This window comes from Bos indicus x Bos taurus, chromosome 9 (assembly GCF_003369695.1).
Source record: "Bos indicus x Bos taurus breed Angus x Brahman F1 hybrid chromosome 9, Bos_hybrid_MaternalHap_v2.0, whole genome shotgun sequence".
Taxonomy (NCBI): Eukaryota; Metazoa; Chordata; class Mammalia; order Artiodactyla; family Bovidae; genus Bos; species Bos indicus x Bos taurus.
In genome coordinates, this window is record NC_040084.1 from 73,555,756 (window position 1) to 73,577,272 (window position 21,517).

Here is a 21,517-nt window from a genome sequence, read left to right on the forward strand (position 1 = left end):
TTGCCCCTTCCACATTGAATCTGCAAGCACCCTGATCTTGGACTTCCCAGCCTCCAGAACCATGAGTTATAAGTATTTACAATTTAAGGCATCCAGTCATGGTATTTTGTTGTAGCAGCTTGAATGGACTATGACAATGACAAAAGTGTCAATTGGATAGGAAGATAAAGCAATCCTAAGCATGTATATATTCAACAACAAAGCTCCAAAATATGCAAAGAGAAAAATGACACAAACAAAAACAGAAATGCAAAAGAATACTAGAAACTTTAATACTCATCGAATAGCTGATAGAATAAGCAGACCAAAAAAAAAAAAATCAGGAAGATGAGAATACAACAAACTTGATCTGACATACATAGGACACCACCATACCCAGTGACATCAGAATTCACATTCTTTTCACGTGCACGTGGCATATTTACCAAACTCATCCCAAGGTGGTCATAAGACAGCCTAAATAAATTCAAGAGACTGAAATAATTCACAATATGTTCTCTGACAACAATGGAAGATAAAACCCAAAACAAAAAGATAACTAGAAACTGCTGCCTGAAACTAAACAAAACACTTCTAAACAAAACACTTCTAAATAATGAGTGATCAAAGGAGAAATTTAAATGGAAATTAAGAAATTTAAATGGAAATTAAGAAATACTTTTATGGAATGATATAGAACATATCAAAAATTTGTGGGATGCAGATAAAGTAGTGCTTGCTGCTGCTGCTGCTGCTGCTAAGTCACTTCAGTTGTGTCTGACTCTGTGCGACCCCATAGACGGCCTCCCACGTGGCTTCCCTGTCCCTGAGATTCTCTAGGCAAGAATATTGGAGTGGGTTGCCATTTCCTTCTCCAATGCATGAAACTGAAAATTCAAAGCGAAGTCGCCAAGTCGAGTACAACTCTTAGTGACCCCATGGACTACAGCCTCCCAGGCTTCTCCGCCCATGGGATTTTCCAGGCAAGAGTACTGGAGTGAGGTGCCACTGCCTTCTCTGAAAGTAGTGCTTAGATGGTCATTTAATATTATTAGAAGCAAAGTGAAAGTGAAGTGAAGTCGCTCAGTCGTGTCCGACTCTTTGCGACCCCATGGACTGTAGCCTACCAAGCTCCTCTGTCCATGGGATTTTCCAGGCAATAGCACTGGAGTGGATTGCCATTTCCTTCTCCAATTAGAAGCAAAGGATGACTTAAATCTTATAAAATCCTCCTTATAAAGTTAGAAATCAACAGCAAATCAAACCCAAAGAAACTTATAAAAGGAAATAATATAGACAGAAGAAATCACTAAAATTATATACAAATCTATGACAGAATAAAAACAAAAGCTAAAGGTTGGTCCTTTAAAAATATTTATAAATTGAAAATGCTGAGATTGATGAAGAAATCAAGGGAAATCCAATTACCAGTATCAAGGGGTACCCTTTCAGATGCCATAGACATACAAAATTTGAAAATCCATATTAAATGGACAAATTCCTCAAAAAATACAGTCTATCAAAGCTGACAGAAGAAACAGAAAATATGAAGAATCTGATATTTATTAAAGAAACTAAATCTGATTTAAAATTCTTCCCAGAAAGAAAATCGTGGCCTAAGAACGTTTATTAGCAAATTCTTCCAAACATTTAAGGAAGAAATAACACCAGTTTATACAAATACAGAGAACTGAAAAAGGAAATATTTCCCAATTATTTTTAAGACCACCAAAACTTTGATGTTAATTCCGGGTATTTCAACAACAGAGAAGTACAAACAAATCTCTCTCGTGAACACAGGTACAAAAATTCTTAACAAAGTATCAGCAAATCAAATCCAGTAATACATTAAAAAAAAAAAAAAAAAGCTAATACAGCATAACAAAGTAGGTGCCTCTACCATCTCTGCCAGGAATACAAAGATTGCTTAATAATCAAATTATCACATTAATAGAAAAAAGGGTAAAATTAATATGATTATTTTAACAGATGCAGAAAAAGCATTTGATAAAATTCAATATCTATGAATGGTTAAAAGAAAAAAAAACTATTAGCCAATTAGGAATAATCCAATAAGGGTATTCACAAAAAAGTCTGTAACAAAGTCTCACTCAATGGTAAAATAATGGATGCTCTCCCCTAAGGATGGCAGCTAGAGAAGAGTATTTGTTATTACCGCTTCTATTTAACACTATAATCAAAATTCTAGGCAGTGTATCAAGGTAAAAATAAGGAATAAGACATAAGAATTAAAAAAGAAGCAATAAAACTATCATTATTAACAGCAACATCTATTATAAAGCTATTGTAGCTAAGACATAATAATGATGTTAGCGTAAACCATCTAAGAATGGAGATTAGTGAAACTGATCAACTTACACAGCCACCTTATTCATGATAAAAGTGACACTGAAATGCAGGGGCAAAGATGCTCTCTTCAGCAAATGGTATTAGGTCAAGTACATATGCATATATGAGAAAATAATGGGTCTGGACCACTACCTATCCCCATACATAAAAATCTATTCCAGGTAAACTGCAAATCTAAAAGTGAAAACTGAAACAAAAGTCTTTTTGAAAATTATATATAGAGAAACACCTTCAGGACTTGGGAAAGATTTCTTATATCACAGCACTTAAAATCAAAGGGAAAAACATGGAATACATTGGGCTATATAAAATCCTTAAATTTTGTTTTACCAAAGATATCAATACCAGTAGGAGAAAAATAATAAAACCCAGAGAGAGAAGATATTTGTGATATACATATATATGGCAAATATATTCTTATATATATATATATGAAAAATTATTATCTAGTTATATAAAACATTCACAATTAGAAAAAGGCAGACAATTCCATTTCTTAAAAAATTATACAAAAGACTTGAACAAACTTACCATGAAGGAATCCAAGTAGGCAATAAACATGAATAAGATGCTCAACTGCATTAGTTACCATGGAAATCAAATCAAAGTCAAAATGGAATAATCACCAAACACTTATAAGAATGACTAAAATTTTACAATACTGACAATATAAATATTAGTGAAGATGTAGAGCAATGGAAACTCAAATATGGCTAGTATCTACTGATAACCCAAGTGTGGAAAATGAGAAGTATCTGTTAAAGTGAAAAATACATATACTCTATGGCATAGAAACTCTACTCTACTCTATGTCCAACAATAACAAAAAATGTATACACATGCTGATTAAAAAATGTGACCAGAATGTTCATTATAGCTTTATTTATAATTGTTTAATACTAGCAACACCTCAAATGTTAATCAATAAGAATAGGTAATTAATTGTGGTATATTCACACAATGGATATCTAAGTACAAAAACAGGACTCATGATGCATAAGCTCAAGTGCATGCAATAACAGTATAAACCTCACACAAGATAATCTGGAGCAAAAAAAGCCACAAGCAAAGAGCATAGTATTTATAATTCTAAACATTTATCTTAAAATAGAAAAACAGGGAAAATTAACTTTGTGTTAGATGTTAAAATAGTACTCACTCCTGTAGGACAATGAACTAGAAGGGAATTAGTGGGGGGCTTCTGAGTGCTAATGATCTGGTTCTTGATTTGGATGATGACTTTATAGACATGTCCAGTTTGTGAAAGTTAACTAAGTAGCATACACATAATACGTACACTTTTCTTTTTAAAAAATTAATTACTGGAGCCACAAAACACCATAAACAGCATGAATAAGCACCATAAAATCTAAAATTGCCCATTTTTTAATCACAGTTTTTGGCCAAATAAATGGAAATTGAAAAGAAAAAAAAAAGAAAATGTAAGAAGCAGAAAAAAGTCAAGAATAAGTAATGAAAAATAAGATAAAAGAAATGAGCAGAAAAGAATGTAGAAAGCAAGAGGTGAAATAAAAAGTGGGCAGGAAGAAGCTGAATTACGAGAAACCGTGAAGATAGCAAGTTTGACAGAGGGATGCAACTTAAACATCTGAAATATTTATTGGCTGTTGCCCATTTACAGTTTTCAATGCTGTCTTAATTATTTAGGGGCAATAACATACAGAAGAAATCTGTGTCACAATAGCAACTACATTACTAATGATGACTCAAGTAAGACAAACTCATCACAGAGACCCACAGTTATAAATAAATGAATGTTACAATCTAGACAAATCTAAGTATCAAATATTCTGTATTGGATTATTTTTTCAATTATACCATTCGGGACTAGATTTTCTTTAGTTTTAAGGACTAAAGTCCCTGAATCAAATTATGCCTACCAAGGCACACATTTTTCATTTAATTTGGATAACAAACCTGTTTTAGCCTTCTTTTTCTTTTTTTTCAGTTTGGATTTTGAGTCATCTTGCATGTTGTCTTCTACATTTTGTTCCTTTGAGCTCACTTCATCATCTTGATGAGTATCTGAAGTAACTGCTCCAACTGGAGATTCTTTCTTTTGTTCACCTTCAACTGGGTCATCAGAGATGATCGATGTACTGCAAATATAATCTAAGTTCAAGCCGCTGGAAATGTACCATTATTATTATTACCCTGCAGCAAAGTTAACAGCAACTAGAGGCAAGGATAATCCTAAAATCAGTATTATTTTCTGCTGGGAGATACATATATTTTCTTACACACTAAACTGGTTAGCTGTCAAACTAAGTATTATGTGTACTAATTTACCCTTGGTGATGTTATATATCCCATGAGCCAAATTAAACTCATCTCTAAACTCCTGGGGAAAACGAATTGTATTTTATGATCAATGGATCTGTTTTTACTTGGGACTGATAAAATCATCCTTACTCTACTGCCAAGTAAATGAATAATGAACAAATCTCTAGATTATTTAAAAGCAAAAAAAAAAAAGTGTTCTAATTTTGTTTGTTTTGTTTTCAAGAGGCTTCAGATATCCAACTTTTGATTTCCAGGTAAAAATTAATTGCTTATGTTTTCCAGTGGCTTATGTGCCACTGTGTTTTCAGAAGACTAACATTAAAATTAAAATCTGCATCACATGAACTATTAATACTAAATGGTAAAGGGTAGCAGCCTAGAAGCACACTGAGTTGTAAGGAGAAATCAGCCTATTAATGTTTGTGACTTACCAACTAAAAAAGGAATCTGCATCTAATAAAAAATTGACTTCCAATATATTTAGTCATATTTCAAAAAGGGGGTGAGAAATAAAGAGTAAAGAAATATTTCAAAGCAGTCATTCTAGAAAGTCATGTTATTCTATCATATCATCAAATACTGTTATTTAAAGAGAACAGTTACCCTTTGCATGTCTTTGTCATGTAAAGCATGGTTTTGTTTAAAATTCATAAACTGATCTTACTAAGAGTATGACTTACAGTTCATAACAGATACGGTAACTGTGTGAAGAAATAAGATTTATGGTGTACTGTGGTAAGCAGTCTTTAAGGTGGCCTCCAATGATCCATGCCTCCTAATACTCATGTTGTTGTTTAGTCACCAAAGCATGTCTGACTCTTTGTGACCCCATGGACTGTCGCGCACCAGGTTCCTCTGTGCATGGGATTTTTCAGGCAAGAATACTGGAGTGGGTTGCCATTTCCTCCTCCAGAGGATCTTCCCAATCCAGGGATCAAACCTGCGCCTCCTGCATTGGGAGGTGGATTCTTTACCACTGAGCCACCAGGGAAGCTCCCTGATACTCATATCTTTGTGTAATCCTTTCTCTTTATTGTGGACTAGACCAAGTGACTTACTTCTTATAGACAGATTATGATAAAAGTAATTGGTACCACTTCTATGATTAGGTTCCCAAAGGACTGTGACTTTGGTCTCGCTTTTTCTCTTTCAGAGCCCTTGCTGAGTAGCCCATGTAAAGAGGTTCACGTGGTAAGGACCTGACGTCTTTGGCCAAAAGCCAGTCAGGATCTGAAACCTGCTAATGGCCACGTGAGTGAGTTTAGCAGTGGATCATCCATATCTTCCAACTGGCATGTCACTTGGCAGATCCTCCCCTAGCCAAGCCTTGAGATGACTACAGCCCGGCTGACATCCTGATTGTAGCCTGTGAGAGGCCCTGAGTTAGAGACACCCACTACGCCACTCAGATTCCTGAGCCATAGAAACTGGGAGACAATATATGTTTGTTGTTCTGAGCTGTTAAAGCCTGGGGTAACTTTTAATGCATGTGCCTGTTAGCAACTCTGTTTGCCCTCTCTTCGTTACAACTGGTTGTCTAGCTTTTAATAAGAGGGGAACTATTTTTATATGAGGACATTGAAGGAAACTGACCCTGAATATCAGAGAATAGTCAAATACAGACTGTTTCCATCTCAAGTTGTTTATCCAGATGTAGATTACAAAAAACAAACTTACAGTAGTTAAAAGATAGTTTTTACCTTGTTTACCCCAAGGAGAGACAATAAATAAGAATCTACTCACCGAAGTTCACATTGTGTATGTAAGCATATACATGTAAGTACTGTATATAAAAAAAGGCTAAAGGAATACCAAATTGCTAACAGGGATTATCTCTGGATAGGTGGATTACTTATGTTTTCCTTTTTGTGTCTGTATGTTCTACAGTGAATAAATATTATTTGTAAAATAAGGGGGAAATGTTTTTATATATCTAAACAAGTATTTATAACTAAATAAAGGATGTAATTATGCAAAATAGGATGATAGTACTATTCTTGACAGAGTTGTCATAAGGGGAAAAGCACATATTCCTTGTAAAGCATTAAGCACATAAGAAGGGGCCACATAAAGGTTAGCTGTTATTATTGTACTGCCCATGTGTCCAAAAGAGGCTTCCCAGGTGGCACAGTAGTAAAGAATCCGTCTGCCAATGTAGAAGATGCCAGAGATACAGATTCAATTCCAGGGTCAGGAAGATCTGGAGTAGGAAATGGCAACCCACTCCAGTATTCTTGCCTGGGAAACTCCATGGACAGAGGAGCCTGGCAGACTAGAGTCCATGGGGTCTCTAAGACTCGGACATGACTGAGCAATTGAGCATGCACAGTACACATGTCCAAAAGGAGGACTAAACATTTTCTTTCTGAAACTGTAATAGGGAAGAACCTTTTGTATTCCATTACATGTTAATCACTAAAGGATGCTGCCTGTGAGCTTAAATTAGACATAATGGCCCGACTGTGGGAATCCTGCTTCCAAAGCAATGAGCATTAAGCTAAAATACCTTTGTTTAGCTCATGGAAACATCTTGACCAGGTCCATTTGTGAGTGACTGCAGGGAGAAAGAAGTTAACACACCCCCTCTGGAGGCTGATGGGAGCCAGGAAGTGTTTGATTTTACTCCCTCCCCTTTTAGTATAAAAGGAGCCTGAATTTTAATTCAGGCAAGATGGTTCTTTGCGGGGTACGAGTCAACTGTTTTCTCAGTTTGCTGGTTTTCCAAATAAAGCAATTATTCCTTGCCCCAACAACTTGTCTACCAATTATTGGCCTGTCGTGCAGTGAGCAGTACAAGCTTAAGCTTGGGAACAAATTTTGGTGAAGCCAGCCAGGAGCCTCGTAGCTGCCAAGACCACCTGTCCTGAGGATCTGATCTCAAAAACTCCCTTCAGTGGCACTGGCTGCCCCAATACCTGGCAACTGGAGCAAGGAACCAACATTTGGGAGCTGACGGGCTCCACATGGTAAGGTAAGTCGCTCCAGTGTGCACAGCCAGGAACTTCATTTCCTCCCCACCTTGGGGCTTTTTTTCCCTCAGGAATAAGTCAATTTATTTTGTGGGGTATTCCACTGGGGAGAGGAAAGAACTGTAGGCCTTCTACCTGATCTGTGAATTGGTTTTTTGGTTTCTTTGGATGCTAGCATTTGTTTGTGTTTTGTTTGTCTTGGAAAAGAAGGAATGTTTCATCTATCCCTAAACAAAGTCCTCTGAAGTGCATTTTGCGTAAGGGATCCTATTACAGCTCTGAACCCATGGGTGAAAGGAAAATGATATCCTACTGTAACAATGTGTGGCCACGGTTGCTCTTAAGATCTTCATCTTGGGACCCTATGCACCACATACTGCTATTCTTGTTATGTTAATTAGGTCATTTTTGGTCATTTATTATGTTGTTAGTACATGTAAAACTCCCAGGACCAAACCTGAGGGTTTATTTAGGATTTTCTGTTTGTTCTTTGGGTTTTTTGTTTCATCTTGTGTGCTTTTGCTTCTCCATTTGTAGCCATATCAGTTTGTGATAGTTAAAACTTTTACTGATATGAAATTGGGAAAATAAACAGGAAAAAAAAAATCTGTTCCTGTCCAAGAGTGGGATAGTCCAAGGAAAAAGAAGTTGTACTTGGTTCCTAAAATCACCAAAAACTACACATAGAAACAGAAGTGTCTTTTCCATAAATATTAGTAAAATGGTTTCACCATGTAGACAGCTGACCTTGATTTGTTCTGTCTGCCAGAAACCCAATGTGAATCTATCCTCTTTTACAACTGGGTTTTACATTGTTGTATCAGATTCATGGCTAAAAGTTTGGAATGGGAACTATGAGGTCCCTGTGTTTGTGTGTTTGCACATGTGTTATAGACGTGTGGCACTGCCAAAATTAATCTGTAAAGGGGCACTATTTAATTGGCCTAATAGAAATTAAGTGCTTACACAAATACTCAAATACAATGAAACTGGCCAGAATGAGTTTCAGGTTCACATGATCTAGGAAATACTTAGTATGGAAATAATATCTGGTATGAAAAGTTAGCTTAAATTTGTTTTTATATAGACATGTCTTTAGAGTCATCCACATTAAGTACAATACTTTCATTGTACCTTTAGGTTCACCAGAAATCAAAAATACCTTATTCTGTTACAAAGAATACTGTTACAAAGTTTATCAGAAAATAAAATAATGGGACAAAGCTTTAAGTAAATATAAGTAAATGAAGTAAGGAGTTCTGGAGTAAACTCTATGGGAATAATGTTTTGGAAATGTCTATCTAGAATAGTCTCTCCAGATTTTCATAACTTGAAACAACCAAGTTATAAGGTAAGACTGAACTTAATTAAGAAATCTTAAAGGTAAAGTGGTAAAAATCTGAATTTCTTTCTCTAAGAGGATAAAAAGTTTTATTAAAATATTGAATTACTTTCGGTAATTATGAGTTTGTTTAAGTGATCTGTATTTGTCATTGAGATCTTTAATCATCATTGGTTAACTTTTGATATTTTTTAACAAACTTCCAAAAAGATCAAGTTTTAAGTGGAGTTCATCTAACCTCTGGCTAACATTGGAGTTTTTCAGAGGGTCTCTGGAACATCTCAAATTATTTCTCTCCATCTCAGGAATATAGCACTAATTGGGCTTATCTGGTATGTTCAATTGCATGGGAAGCATTATTAAATAAATAACCCTTAACACTTCTTATACTGTATCACATGGGTGAAGAAGTGAAGTGAAGTTGCTCAGTTGTGTCCAATTCTTTGTGACCCCATGGACTGTAGCCTACAGGCTCCTCCACCCATGGGATTTTCCAGGCAAGAATACTGGAGTGGGTTGCCATTTCCCTCTCCAATCACATGGGTAAATGTTATTAATATTCATATTCTATAAATTATATAGAGTTCCTAACATTCTGGCATATCCTGGTAAATGATATTACTCAATTTCAGTGTTGTCTTAAACTATCTGTCATAGCATTAATCAGATTTCTATTCAAATGCATGTTGTAATCCCAGTTGGTTGATGCTAAAGCAAAAAGGTATCCTTTTAATGATAAATTGCTATTTCACAGAGGATTTTCAATGACTCTACAGGTATTTTGTGAAAAATTAGGGAAGAATGATAATCCTTTATATGCAAGCATCTGTACTATTATCAGAAAAGAAGAAAAAGGAAGGGAATGAAAGTGAGGATATGTTCCTTCAAACCTTAATTCCTCAAACCTTAACTGACCCAGCCAATCTGGCCACTGTGCCAATACATCCATCCTTCCCACCATTTTCCATTCCTACCCAGTCCCAACTTCTGACACTGGGGCTCAGGACTTCCCCTCCTTACAGTGATCAGTTAGAAAATCCTGTGTTAGTTTCTGGAGGAGAGGGACTTGTTCTGATATTGCCATTTAAGACAAGACAGGGCACCCGATTGAGCCAGAAGCTACTATGGGAACAGAGTAATTTCCCTTATGCCATTATCTTGCTGCTGCTGCTGCTAAATCACTTCAGTCGTGTCCGACTCTGTGCGACCCCATAGACAGCAGCCCATCAGGCTCCCCCGTCCCTGGGGTTCTCCAGGCAAGAACACTGGAGTGGGTTGCCATTTCCTTCTCCAATGCATGAAAGTGAAAAGTGAAAGGGAAGTCGCTCAGTCGTGTCTGACTCTTAGCGACCCCATGGACTGCAGCCCACCAGGTTGCTCCATCCATGGGATTTTCCAGGCAAGAGTACTGGAGTAGGGTGCCATTGCCTTCTCCGATGCCGTTATCTTGTAGGGAGCCTAAATGCAAACAAACAGCTGGCTGGGCTTCTCAGACTTGTTTAATTGGAAAGATCCCAACTGTCATAAGATTGGAGCCCTTCTCATAGGGAGGATCCTCTATACATGAAGCCCACTTGACAGCACCCACAGCTGAACCAATAGGGTCCCAGCGAGGGAAGAAGGCCCTTAGTAGAGCACGACTTGTTAGTGCATATTGGCAGGGCTTTGAAAAGGGAAACCAAAGCAAAAGGGTTTGAACAATATTCAGGAAATTCAGCAAAACAAATGAAGACCTCTCTGAATTTTTGGAAAGGATTTATCATACCTACAGACATCATACTAATGCAGATCCTGAGACCCCTGAAAATATCAGAATGGCAGATGTGACCTTTTGGGGCAAAGTGCCTCAGGTATCAGGAGAAAGTTATAAAAATTAGATGGAACATTTGGAATGAACATTTCTTAATTGGTAGATGTTGCTTTTTTAAACTATTTAACAGGGAAAAACAGATGAAAGATGCAAAATGAAACATCACTTTTTTGGCAGAGGCACTGGATTCCCAGAAGGTGAGTAACTGGATGAGAGGTAAGTCCCCACTGGGGAAGGAATGATGCACTTACTGTAAGGAGGAAGAACTTTGGAAAACAGAAACTGCTATAGGCTGAAAAAGAAGAACAGCAAAAGATGAGAGCCTCTTATGTGGCAGAGAGGGACACTCTGAATGAAGAGGCCCAAGGGTTCTCTTGGACTTGAGGCATTGAATCAACACAGAGGAACCTGCCCCACCCCGCACTGAAAAAGAGACTTCACTTAAATATCGCAATTCCAAGAAATCTCAGGTAACCTGATAGTGTTGCTGTGGATACTTTTTCAGGGTGGGTGGAAGCCTATTCCATGAACAGAGAGTCTCTGAAAGCCCTCCTTCGGGAAATCATCCTGATTTGGATAAGCATTAAAACTATTCATCCTGGAGACCACAATCAATAGGAAAAACAATAAATGTCACTACAAGAGACATTTAACTTCGCATAAGGCCTTGCCAGTTGCCCTGCTATGGATCAATGGCTCCCAGAAGCAGGCTTAAATTAAGCACCTTTAAAATACTGTATGGTAGGCTGCGGGGAGCGAGCTCCGCCTCTGGCAAAGGTCATGAGGAAGGAGGCTTGGCATACGCAAAGGCGGGATCAAGCCTCAGGAGTCTCCCTGGAAATTCTCGAGCAATCTACCCCCAAAACCAGAGTCTGCCTACTTTCTGCTTTCACCTACACCTCTGACTTTACGGGGGGCTGTCCCCCACTACCTCTCTGAAAAAAGAGTTAGCTTACAGCTCCAGTTAATAATTCCTGGGTGTGACAGTGTTTAACCTACAAACTCCTTTGGAAATCCTCTAGCCTGCCTGAATAGGTTTTTCAGGCCACATGTGATTGTTCAGAGCCTCCCAACTGTGAGAGGCAGGAGATGTTCTAAACTGTGTAAACACAGATTCTTTTGAGTAGTTAAAAGATTGATTAGAAATTGTATTGGTGAAGGGATTTTCACTTGTTGGGCCAATGTTTGCTGCTAAGTCTCCATATCCCTTACCTGCTGTGTCCCTGGCAGTGTATTGATTAATATAATTGGTGTAAGTAGCAGCTTTAATGTTTGTAACCTGGGACCCTTAATTCTTTTTCTTGTTATAGCCCACCACACCTTTGCGCTGTAGGAATGCAACTTTATCTAATGCTTTTGGAGGGTGGCTCCTGACCAATCACCTTCAGAGAAAATAAGTTTTCTGAAGAAAAGGTCTTAAAATGTTAACAGGCCTCCGGGCCAGAAGATAATGCAAATCACCTAACTTTTGCATATGCTAAGTTTGCAGGAAGAAAGCCTGGCTTGCTGCCTGACTCTACCCCTTCCCCCGTTATCCTCTATGCATAACTTAAGGTATAAAAACTACTTTGGAAAATAAAGTACGGGCCTTGTTCACCGAAACTTGGTCTCACCATGTCGTTCTTTCTCTTACCTTCTGGCTGAATTATTCAGCCTCTTTTCTCCACTGAATTTCCTCACTGAGCTATCCTTATTTCAGCCTCTTTTCTCCACTGAATTTCTTCACTGAGCTATCCTCATTCTATTACTCTTTATATCCTTACTTAACGTTTAATTAAGCAGTTGTTTCCTGATCCTCGCCGACGCCGTCCCCGCTTCGAATACCCTGGATCAGCCGGGGCTGGTCCCCGGCAGTAGGCCATTCCAGGTGTCTGCCCAGGTAGGAGACTCTAAAAGTGCTAAAGACCTAGGAGTTGCCAACTGTACTAAAACTTCTGTACTACACTATTCACGAGTTTGCCTCCAACGGGTCTGCCTATCCAACAGAAGTAGATGGTGATTCCATTACAGCTGGAGAAGGGGCAACCAATTTGTTCAGTTTTGTCCAAATAAATAGCATAGAAATTTGATATATGTATTGGGAACTAAAACCAAAACCACAAGTTATTATGAATTAGACAACAAAGTGGTGAGAGGTTTCATCTGGTTCAAATAGGACTGACTAAAGATTTCAAAAAGGGCTGACTGAAGAGTCTAAGGAAATTTGTCACTTCCATTCAGCAGAATGGTCTTTGTCCCTTATCCCACAAGACTGTGGTATGGACACCAACAGGGGGAATTGTAACAGGAAGAACCTTTTGTATTCTATTACAAGTTAATCACTAAAAGGATGTTGCCTGTGTGCTTAAATTATACATAATGGCCCATCTCTGGAAACGCTGCTCCCCAAGTGATGAAAATTAAGCTAAAATACCTTTGTTTAACTTGCAGGAAACATCCTTACCAGGTCCACCTGTGAATGACTGCAGGGAGAAAGAAATGAACAGATCCTCTCTGGAGGTTTATGGGAACCAGAAAGTGTTTGACTTGACTCCCTCTCCCTTTAGTATTTAGTACTCCCTCCTCCTCAGAAGGAGCTTGAATTCTATCTCAGGCAAGATGGTTATCTGGGGCATGAAGCATCTTCTGAATTTGCTGGCTTTCTGAATAAAGTTGCCATTCATTGCCCCAACAACTGGTCTCTCAAAATTACTGGCCTTTTATGAGGCAAGCACTATAAGCTTGGACTTAGTAACAAAACTCCAGGTATCACTCAAAAGCTGAAAATAGTGTTTTTTAAAGAGGACATTATATATTTATCAATGTAACATACCTTGTTTCAGATTTAGACAAGGTGGGAACTTTCTTTTTTTTCTTTTTTCTTTTTTCACCACTCAATTTGTCATCATGCAATGAAGAATCTAAGGGAAAGTAAGACAACTGCTCCTTGAGTTTCTTTCGGATTTTCTTCTTAATCTCCTTTGCCATTTCTTCAGCCACTTGGAGCTGGTATACTTGCATCAGTTGTTCCTCATCTAAAGTATTCTTTTCTCCTTCCTCCTTGGCCTTTTCACTTTTGTCATGAGTCACACCTGGCTGTGGCTTAGTCCGTCTTTTCTGAGGTGCCGCATCTCCCTTCTCAGGAGCTTCTGGCTCCATCTCTTGTGCAGTCACCTGGAGCGCTGTTTTCATAACCTTTTTATTTGCCTTTTCTTGCTTGTCCTCCTCCACAATAACATCATTTTCTGGATCTTCAGTTGCTGACTGCGGATCCCTTGGTTTGTTTTTAATTACTCGCATGTTCTTCTCTGGGTTCTTAGTGTTAGCAGCAGTTATATCATCACTTTTAGTTTCCCTGATTTTCTGAAGATTGCTTGTAACAGCATCAAGCTAGGAGAAGACGACACAATAACAGAGTGTCAACTAAACACAGTTTAGTTCTGTGAAGATAAAATCATGTTGACTGTTTCACAATATGCAATACTGGGAAGAATATTTCACTTTTTACTCCAGCACTTTGACACCATTCTAGGGCCTTTGGGGAGCGTTTTCCTGCTTATTCTCCCAGTCTTAGACCAGCAATCTTGAGAATAAATTCATATCAAATGAGTTAACTAACATGGGGAACATGTTAATGACTTTTTAAAAGTGAATTAACTGCTCAAATCTCAAATGCTACTTTCCTCTGGCAAAATGATCCATACTCTAACCTAATTAAGAGATATCAGTGAAATTGCTAGAAGAGCTATGGTTAAAGTATTTCATGTTCTCTAATAGAAAACACACAGGTCATTTATCTTGCTTCATAATTAAATTCAAAAACCAAAGGTTTATAGCTCTAGGGTTACTGTGCAATTAGTCTAAACATATCAGTGAAAAGGCTTTTAAGTATTAAATATTATCAAGTTAAATCAAATGACTAAGCACATACTTGTATTAATAACTTTCTCCATTCAAAATTATTTAAAATAAGAAATAAACAGAAAATAATGCTAGAAATCAAAAAGGAATGTTATTAGTAATAAAATAAATATTTTGAGAAATCCCCCAAGGATGAAAAACAGGCAGGATTAGATCCATTAAGAAATCCATTAAGAAACTACCAAAGAAAACCACAACCTGTAGGAAAAGACTTGTCCAGAGAAAAGGCTGGTTCTGGAGAGGCCATAAGCTGAGGCAAGGAACACGAAAAGAAGGGATAAGCCTGAGGATGACCAACTGAGGAGTTGGGAGGGCAGCTCTGTTCCCCTCCTCCAGCTGTGTTACATGGTGACTTTCACCCAGAGAACAAAACAGCTGAACAGACAGAGATACGGCTTCATGTCTCAGGTAGGTACAATCCTCACCAACAGCAGAAGCACGCTATGTTGAAAACAACCAACAGGCAGGAGAAAAATTCTCAAACACAAAGATGACGAACAACTGAGAACACTGAGGGAAAGCAGCAGAATCGAGAAGTCCACCAAATCCAATAAAAGAGAAAAATTAACATGGAAGAAAAACAAACAGCATCAACAAAATAATTTAAAATGAGTAGAATTAATATTAAGAAATTCCAAAAAATATGAGATGAAAAACAACTGCAGATGTTAGAACTAAAATTTTGAGTGACAGAAATAAAAGCTGAAGAGATGCGTTCAAAAACAGAATGGGTAAAACCACAGTGATAAAAGATTGAAGTCAAAGAATTCTCCCAGAAATGACGGAACCAGTGAAGACTAAAGTTCAATTATTGAAAACCCTCATGTTTCAAAGTAGTTAGAATATCTAATATATGTGAAAAGATGGAAAAATGTATTCCACCACATAGCCAATATTTTACCATCTTTAAGACTCTTCTGCTCACCTAAAATATATTTCCAAATTCTACCTATTCCTTAAGGATAAATTCTGAAGCCATATCCTTCAAAAATATTTCCTAATCAAATTAAAAAAAAAAATCTTCTTAAAAGTTTATTTTCACATGTTCTGTTTCTAGAAGCAATATATCCATAAAACAGTAAGAAAACAGAAAATTTAAAAATAGAAAAAAATTCAGAAATTACTTAAAAAAGAAGTCCCAAAATTCAATCCTAGATTGCCTCACACAAGGAAAATCAATGATAATCTGTTCAGAAACTTACTTTTGTCTTCTTTCTCTGAAGACAGTCATACCTAATAACCTTGAATTCCCATTACATCAATACAGAGCAAATGCTAACTTTTCTGTTTTCTCAGTACCAGAAATGTAGTGGCAATCAAGGTAAACTGTGAGGATACTAATAAATGGAAAAAGATAAGCAAAAATTAGAAACTCTTGAAGAAAGAATTATAGTCTAGAAGAAAGGATTTTGAAAATGAAACCCTGGGGAAGCTCATCATATGAAGCTCATAAGATGTTTATTTATTCTCTTCCATTGATCTGTCAACCTTTGTACTAATAACATCATTTTAAATACAATCCTTAGAGCATCTTTGGTAGCATTCCACAATTCTATTGAGATGACAGTTTCATTACTTTTTAAATTCCTGTTTTTGTGGTTTGTATTCCCTTTTTCTTGCTAATCGCTTCACGAGATAGATTTTACATTACCAAGTAATTTATAAATTTTAAATTTTGTTGTTCTAGTTTTGTCATACTATAATTGAAAAAGTCTACTTCACGGAATTTCACATTTCATGGACTATCACTGAATTTTGAAATCTCTCAAATACATTTGTTCATGTTCTATTTATCTTTAACCATCCGTTTATCTTTACCATCTCTGCACCATTTTTCACTTTAGCTTGTCTGTTTTTAAAAATAAGTATTACTGAGACATAACAAATTATATGAATTACAATAATCACCACCGGCTGTAAGCGTATACTTAAATCAATTCTGACAAACATATACACCATGACACCACATGACAGCACAACTATCATTTGTGACACTAAACATTTCTAGTACCCTACGCGTTCCTTTACAAAACCAATCCCTACCCTCCAAGTCCTGGCCCCACTCAGCCACTGATCTGTTTTCTTTCACTATAGTTTGTCTTGTCTAGAATTTCATATAGATGGAATCATACAGAAGATAGCTTTTTGTTTCTATCCTTCACTCAGCATAAAGCTTTGAGATTCATTCATGTGGTTGCATTTATAATAACATTCCATTTACTGCCGAGCAGTATTTTCATTGTATGGAAAGATACTACATTTTATTTCTCCATATACCAACTAATGGACATTTGAGTTATTTCTAGCTTTGCATGTTATGTTTTCATTTCTCTTGAGTAAACATCCATAAGTACAACTGCTATATATGCTAAGTATACGCTTAAGTTCTTAAATAACTGCCAAACGGCTTCCTAAAATGGCTGTACCAGTTCACACTCTCAAATTTGTGAGTTCCAATTATTTAACACACTTGTCAGCACTTAGCATTGTCAATTTTCATCCTTTTGCATTCTAATAGGTATGTAATGGTATCTCCGTATTGTTTTCAAATTAATTATTAACGGCATTACTAAGCAGGCTTCCCCTGTGGCTCTGGTGTAAAGAATCCACCTGCAGTGTAGGAGACACAGGAGATGCAGGTTTGATACCTGGGTCGCAGGGAATATCCCTGGGTCAGGAAGATCCCCGGGAGGAGGAAATGGCAATCCATTCCAGTATTCTTACCAGGAGAATCCCATGGACAGAGGAGCCTCGTGGGCTACAGTCCGTGGGGTCGCAGAGTTGGTCACGACTGAGCAACCGAGCACACACATCGTACTAACCACATCTTTACTAAGCACGTCATTACACATGCTTATTTCCTATCTGTATCTCTTTGGTTAAGTGTTCAACTCTTTTGCCCATTTTCACAAGGTTGTTTCACATCAATGAGTTCTGAGAGTTCCTAAAGTTTTCTCAATACATTTTATCAATGTGTTGCAAATATTTTCCCTCAACTTATAATTTTATGTTTTCATTTTCTTAGCAATGTTTTGAATTTTCACAAAGCCCAATTTAACCCCCTTTTCGTTTATGGTTCATACTTTTGTATCCTGAGAAATCTATTCATAACTCAAGTTTACCAAGCTTATCTTGCTTATTTTATAAGCTATATATATAGAATTTAGCTCTTAAATTTTTTAAGTCATAGATCCATTTCTACTTAATTTCTGAATATGATATGGTCATAGTTATAGTATTGTATATCTGATTGTCCCAGCAAAATTTGTTGAAAAAGATTATCCTTTTCCCCTCTGAGGTATCTTGGTAATTTTGGCAACAATCAATTGACCACCTACACTGGAGTCTATTTCTAGACTCTGCTGATTCATGACTTATATGTCCACCTTTATGACAATACCAGGTTGTCCTGGTATTGAGTTTTGAATCAGATAATAAAATTCCTTCAACTTTGTTCTTCCTTTTCAAAATTTTTTGGCTGTTCTAAGTTTGTTGTTTATATTTCCAAATAAATTTGAAAATCAGATTTTTAAGTCTTGAAGTCTATTGGCATTTTGATTAGGATTAAATTGAATCAATAGATCAGAATTTCAGAGAATGGATAATAATAATCTGTCAATAATTATCTGACAATACTTTCAATCCATGAACATGGATATATCTATTTGGTTTTGATTTTTAGCAGATTAGGGATTTCCAGTATCCAGGTTTGCATATATTTTGATAAATGTATCCTAGATTACTACATATTTGGTTACTATTACAAATGACATTTTAAATTTTAAATTATTCACTACTGGTACAAAAATACAATTGGTTTTTATATTTAGACCTTATATTCTGCTAACTCATTAATAGTTCTAATAGCATTTTTTTGAGATTCTGTCATCTGCGAATGAGATTCTTTTACTTCTTTTACAGTCTTTATACTTTTTTTCAAAAATTGCATTATTGCATTGGTTACCCATACAATTATGAATATCTATGGTGATGTGCTCAAGCTTAGAGCAAAAGCTGTCAGTTTTTAAATTTTAAGTAATTTTAACTGTAAGTTATTGTAGATTCCCTCTATCAAGTTGAAGAAGTTCCCTTCTCTTTTTGTTTTAGTTATCAGAATGGGTGACAAATTTTGTCAAGTCTTTTATTGCATTTATTGAGATGATCATATGGTTTTGTTTAATTTTATGGTGAATTACATGATTTTTTTTCAATACTTTGATATACTGCTGAGATAAATTACATAATGTATATAATTATTTTTATATAAGACTGATTCCCTAAATTTTGTGGAAGATATCTGCTCTGGGTTCAAAAGGGATACTGGTGTAATTTTCCTATAATGTCTTTCTCTTTTAGTATTAATTTAAAATTGCTACCCCCATCAAAAGAATGGAGAAGTATTCCCTCTTTTTACATAGTCTGAAAGAGTTTATATAGAATAATATGATTTCTTCCTCAAATGGTTGGTAAAATGTATTAATAAAGTCAGCTGAGAAAACTAGCCACCTAGTTTTTTCCACAGGTTTTTAACCACAAATAAATTTTTAAAAAAGATATAAAATATTCAGTAGCTTGTAGCCTTGAAGTAATTTACACATTTTATCTAAGTTGCTAAATTTATTGTCATAAAGTTATTCATAATACTCCTTTATTGTCCTATTTAGGTCTTTAACACATCTGCAGTGAATTATATTTACATTCCTAGTATTAGTTATTTGTCTTCTTTCATTGTTTTTCTGATCAGTCTGGTTAGAGTTGTGAAGAAAAGGGTTAATTCAGCAGCCCTCGTTGCTCAAATCCTGCAAATCCTAGGCCTGTTTGCAGGATAAGCTCTTGAATGGCTCCTGAGAACTGAGCTCTGAGCTTCTGGAATGTTGAGCCTGAAAAAGGTGAATGAATACATGAACTAACTAAAGAATATTATGAAACCTGGACTTAGAAAAGGCAGAGGAACCAAAGCTCAAATTGCCAGCATCAGCTGGATCACAGAAAAAGCAAAAGAATTCCAGAAAAACATCTGCTTCATTGACTACATTAAAGCCTTTGACTGTGTGGATCACAACAAACTGCAGAAAATTCTTAAAGAGATGAGAATAATAGATCACCTTACCTGCATCCTGAGAAATCTGTATGAAGATCAAGAAGCATCAGTTAGAACTGGACGTATAACAATGGACTGGTGCAAAACTGGGAAAGGAGTACGTCAAGACTGTATATTGTCATCCTGCTTATTTAACTTATATGCAGAGTACATCATGCAAAATGCCGAGCTGGACGAATCACAAGCTGGAATCAAGATTGCCAGGGAGAAATATCAACAACCTTAGATATGCAGATGACACTACTTGAACAGCAGAAAGCAAAGAAAAACTAAAGAGGTTCTTGATGAAGGTGAAAGAAAGTGAGAAAGCTGGTTTAAAATTCAACATTCAAAAAACTAAGATCATTGCATCTGGTCCCATCACTTTATGGCAAACAGGGAAAAAAATGTAAACAGCGGCAGATTTTATTTTCTTGGGCTCCAAAAACACTGCAGATGGTGACTGCAGCCATGAGATTAAAAGACGCTTGCTCCTTGAAAGAAACTATGACAAACCTAGACATGTTTAAAAAGCAGAGATATCACTTTGCCGACAAAGGTCCAAAGAGTCAAAGCTATGGCTTTTCCAATAATCATGTACAGATGTGAGACCTGGACCATAAAGAAGGCTGAGCACCAAAGAATTGATTCTTTCGAACTGTGGTGCTGGAGAAGACTCTTTAAAAGTCCCTTGGACAGTATAGAGATCAAACCAGTCAATTCTGAAGGAAATCAACCCTGAGTACTGGAAGGACTGATGCTGAAGCTGAAGCTTCAATACTTTAGCCACCTGATGCAAAGAGCTGACTCACTGGAAAAGGCTCTGATGCTGGGAAAGATTGAGGGCAAGAGAAGGGGGCAACAGAGGACGAGATGGTTGGATGGCATCACTGACTCAGGATATGAGCCTGAGAAAACTCCAGGAGATAGTGAAGGACAGGGAAGCCTGGCATGCTGCAGGCCATGGGGTCACAAAGAATTGAACACAACTGAGTGACTGAACAACAAGAAAATCTAGCATATTTTCCACCCTTTAAAATTAACACATAGAACATTTTTAGAAACTGTTATTCATAAAAGAAGTTATCACCTCTATGAAATAACATTAGGATAAAATGAGATAGAAAATCAAAGAGTGAAATCAAGATGATAAAGGATTGACAATGATAATGATTTAAAGTCCTTCCTTTAAATTAAGGCAAAAATTCAGATGCAACTTCAAAATTAATAATAGCCACAGTTTGAGTATTTATTCTCTACTTAACAATTTATACTTATTGGTTTCAGTTATTACTACTGAGTATTAAACCACTCCAGACTTAGTGATATAAAACAATAAATCATTCATTATGGTTTGAACTCAATATATCCTCCGTATCTATCATGCCTCTCATCTCTAGTTCTTCATACTTTGATTTCATAATCGGTCACTTCATTCATCATTTGCTATTATCATGTACTTTTTATCCATCACACCTGTCTGGAAAAAACTCTGCTGCTGCTAAGTCACTTCAGTCGTGTCCGATTCTCTGTGCGACCCCACAGACGGCAGCCCACCAGGCTCCCCTGTCCCTGGGATTCTCCAGGCAACACTGGAGTGGGTTGCCATTTCCTTCTCCAATGTGTGAAAGTGAAAAGTGAAAGTGAAGTTGTTCAGTCGTGTCCTACTTTTAGCGACCCCATGGACTGCAGCCCATCAGGCTCCTCCGTCCATGGGTTTTTCCAAGCAAGAGTACTAGAGTGGGGTACTGTTCAAATTAAGT

General features: G+C 36.7%; 1 protein-coding gene across 8 annotated transcripts in view; it reads right to left on the reverse strand.

Moving 5' to 3' along the window:
* AHI1 (Abelson helper integration site 1) overlaps nt 1-21,517 on the reverse strand; it is a 220,130-nt gene that overhangs the window by 186,106 nt on the left and 12,507 nt on the right. For 7 of the 8 annotated variants that reach the window (XM_027551631.1, XM_027551630.1, XM_027551629.1 and 4 more), the window contains 2 exons: nt 13,587-14,143; nt 4,288-4,469 (listed from right to left, as the gene is read on the reverse strand). In XM_027551631.1, coding sequence (XP_027407432.1) covers nt 4,288-4,469; nt 13,587-14,143 — 739 coding nt within the window. Of the gene's footprint in view, nt 1-4,287; nt 4,470-13,586; nt 14,144-19,784; nt 19,827-21,517 lie in introns of those variants that run through there. The other variant, XM_027551632.1, reaches the window with a different exon arrangement.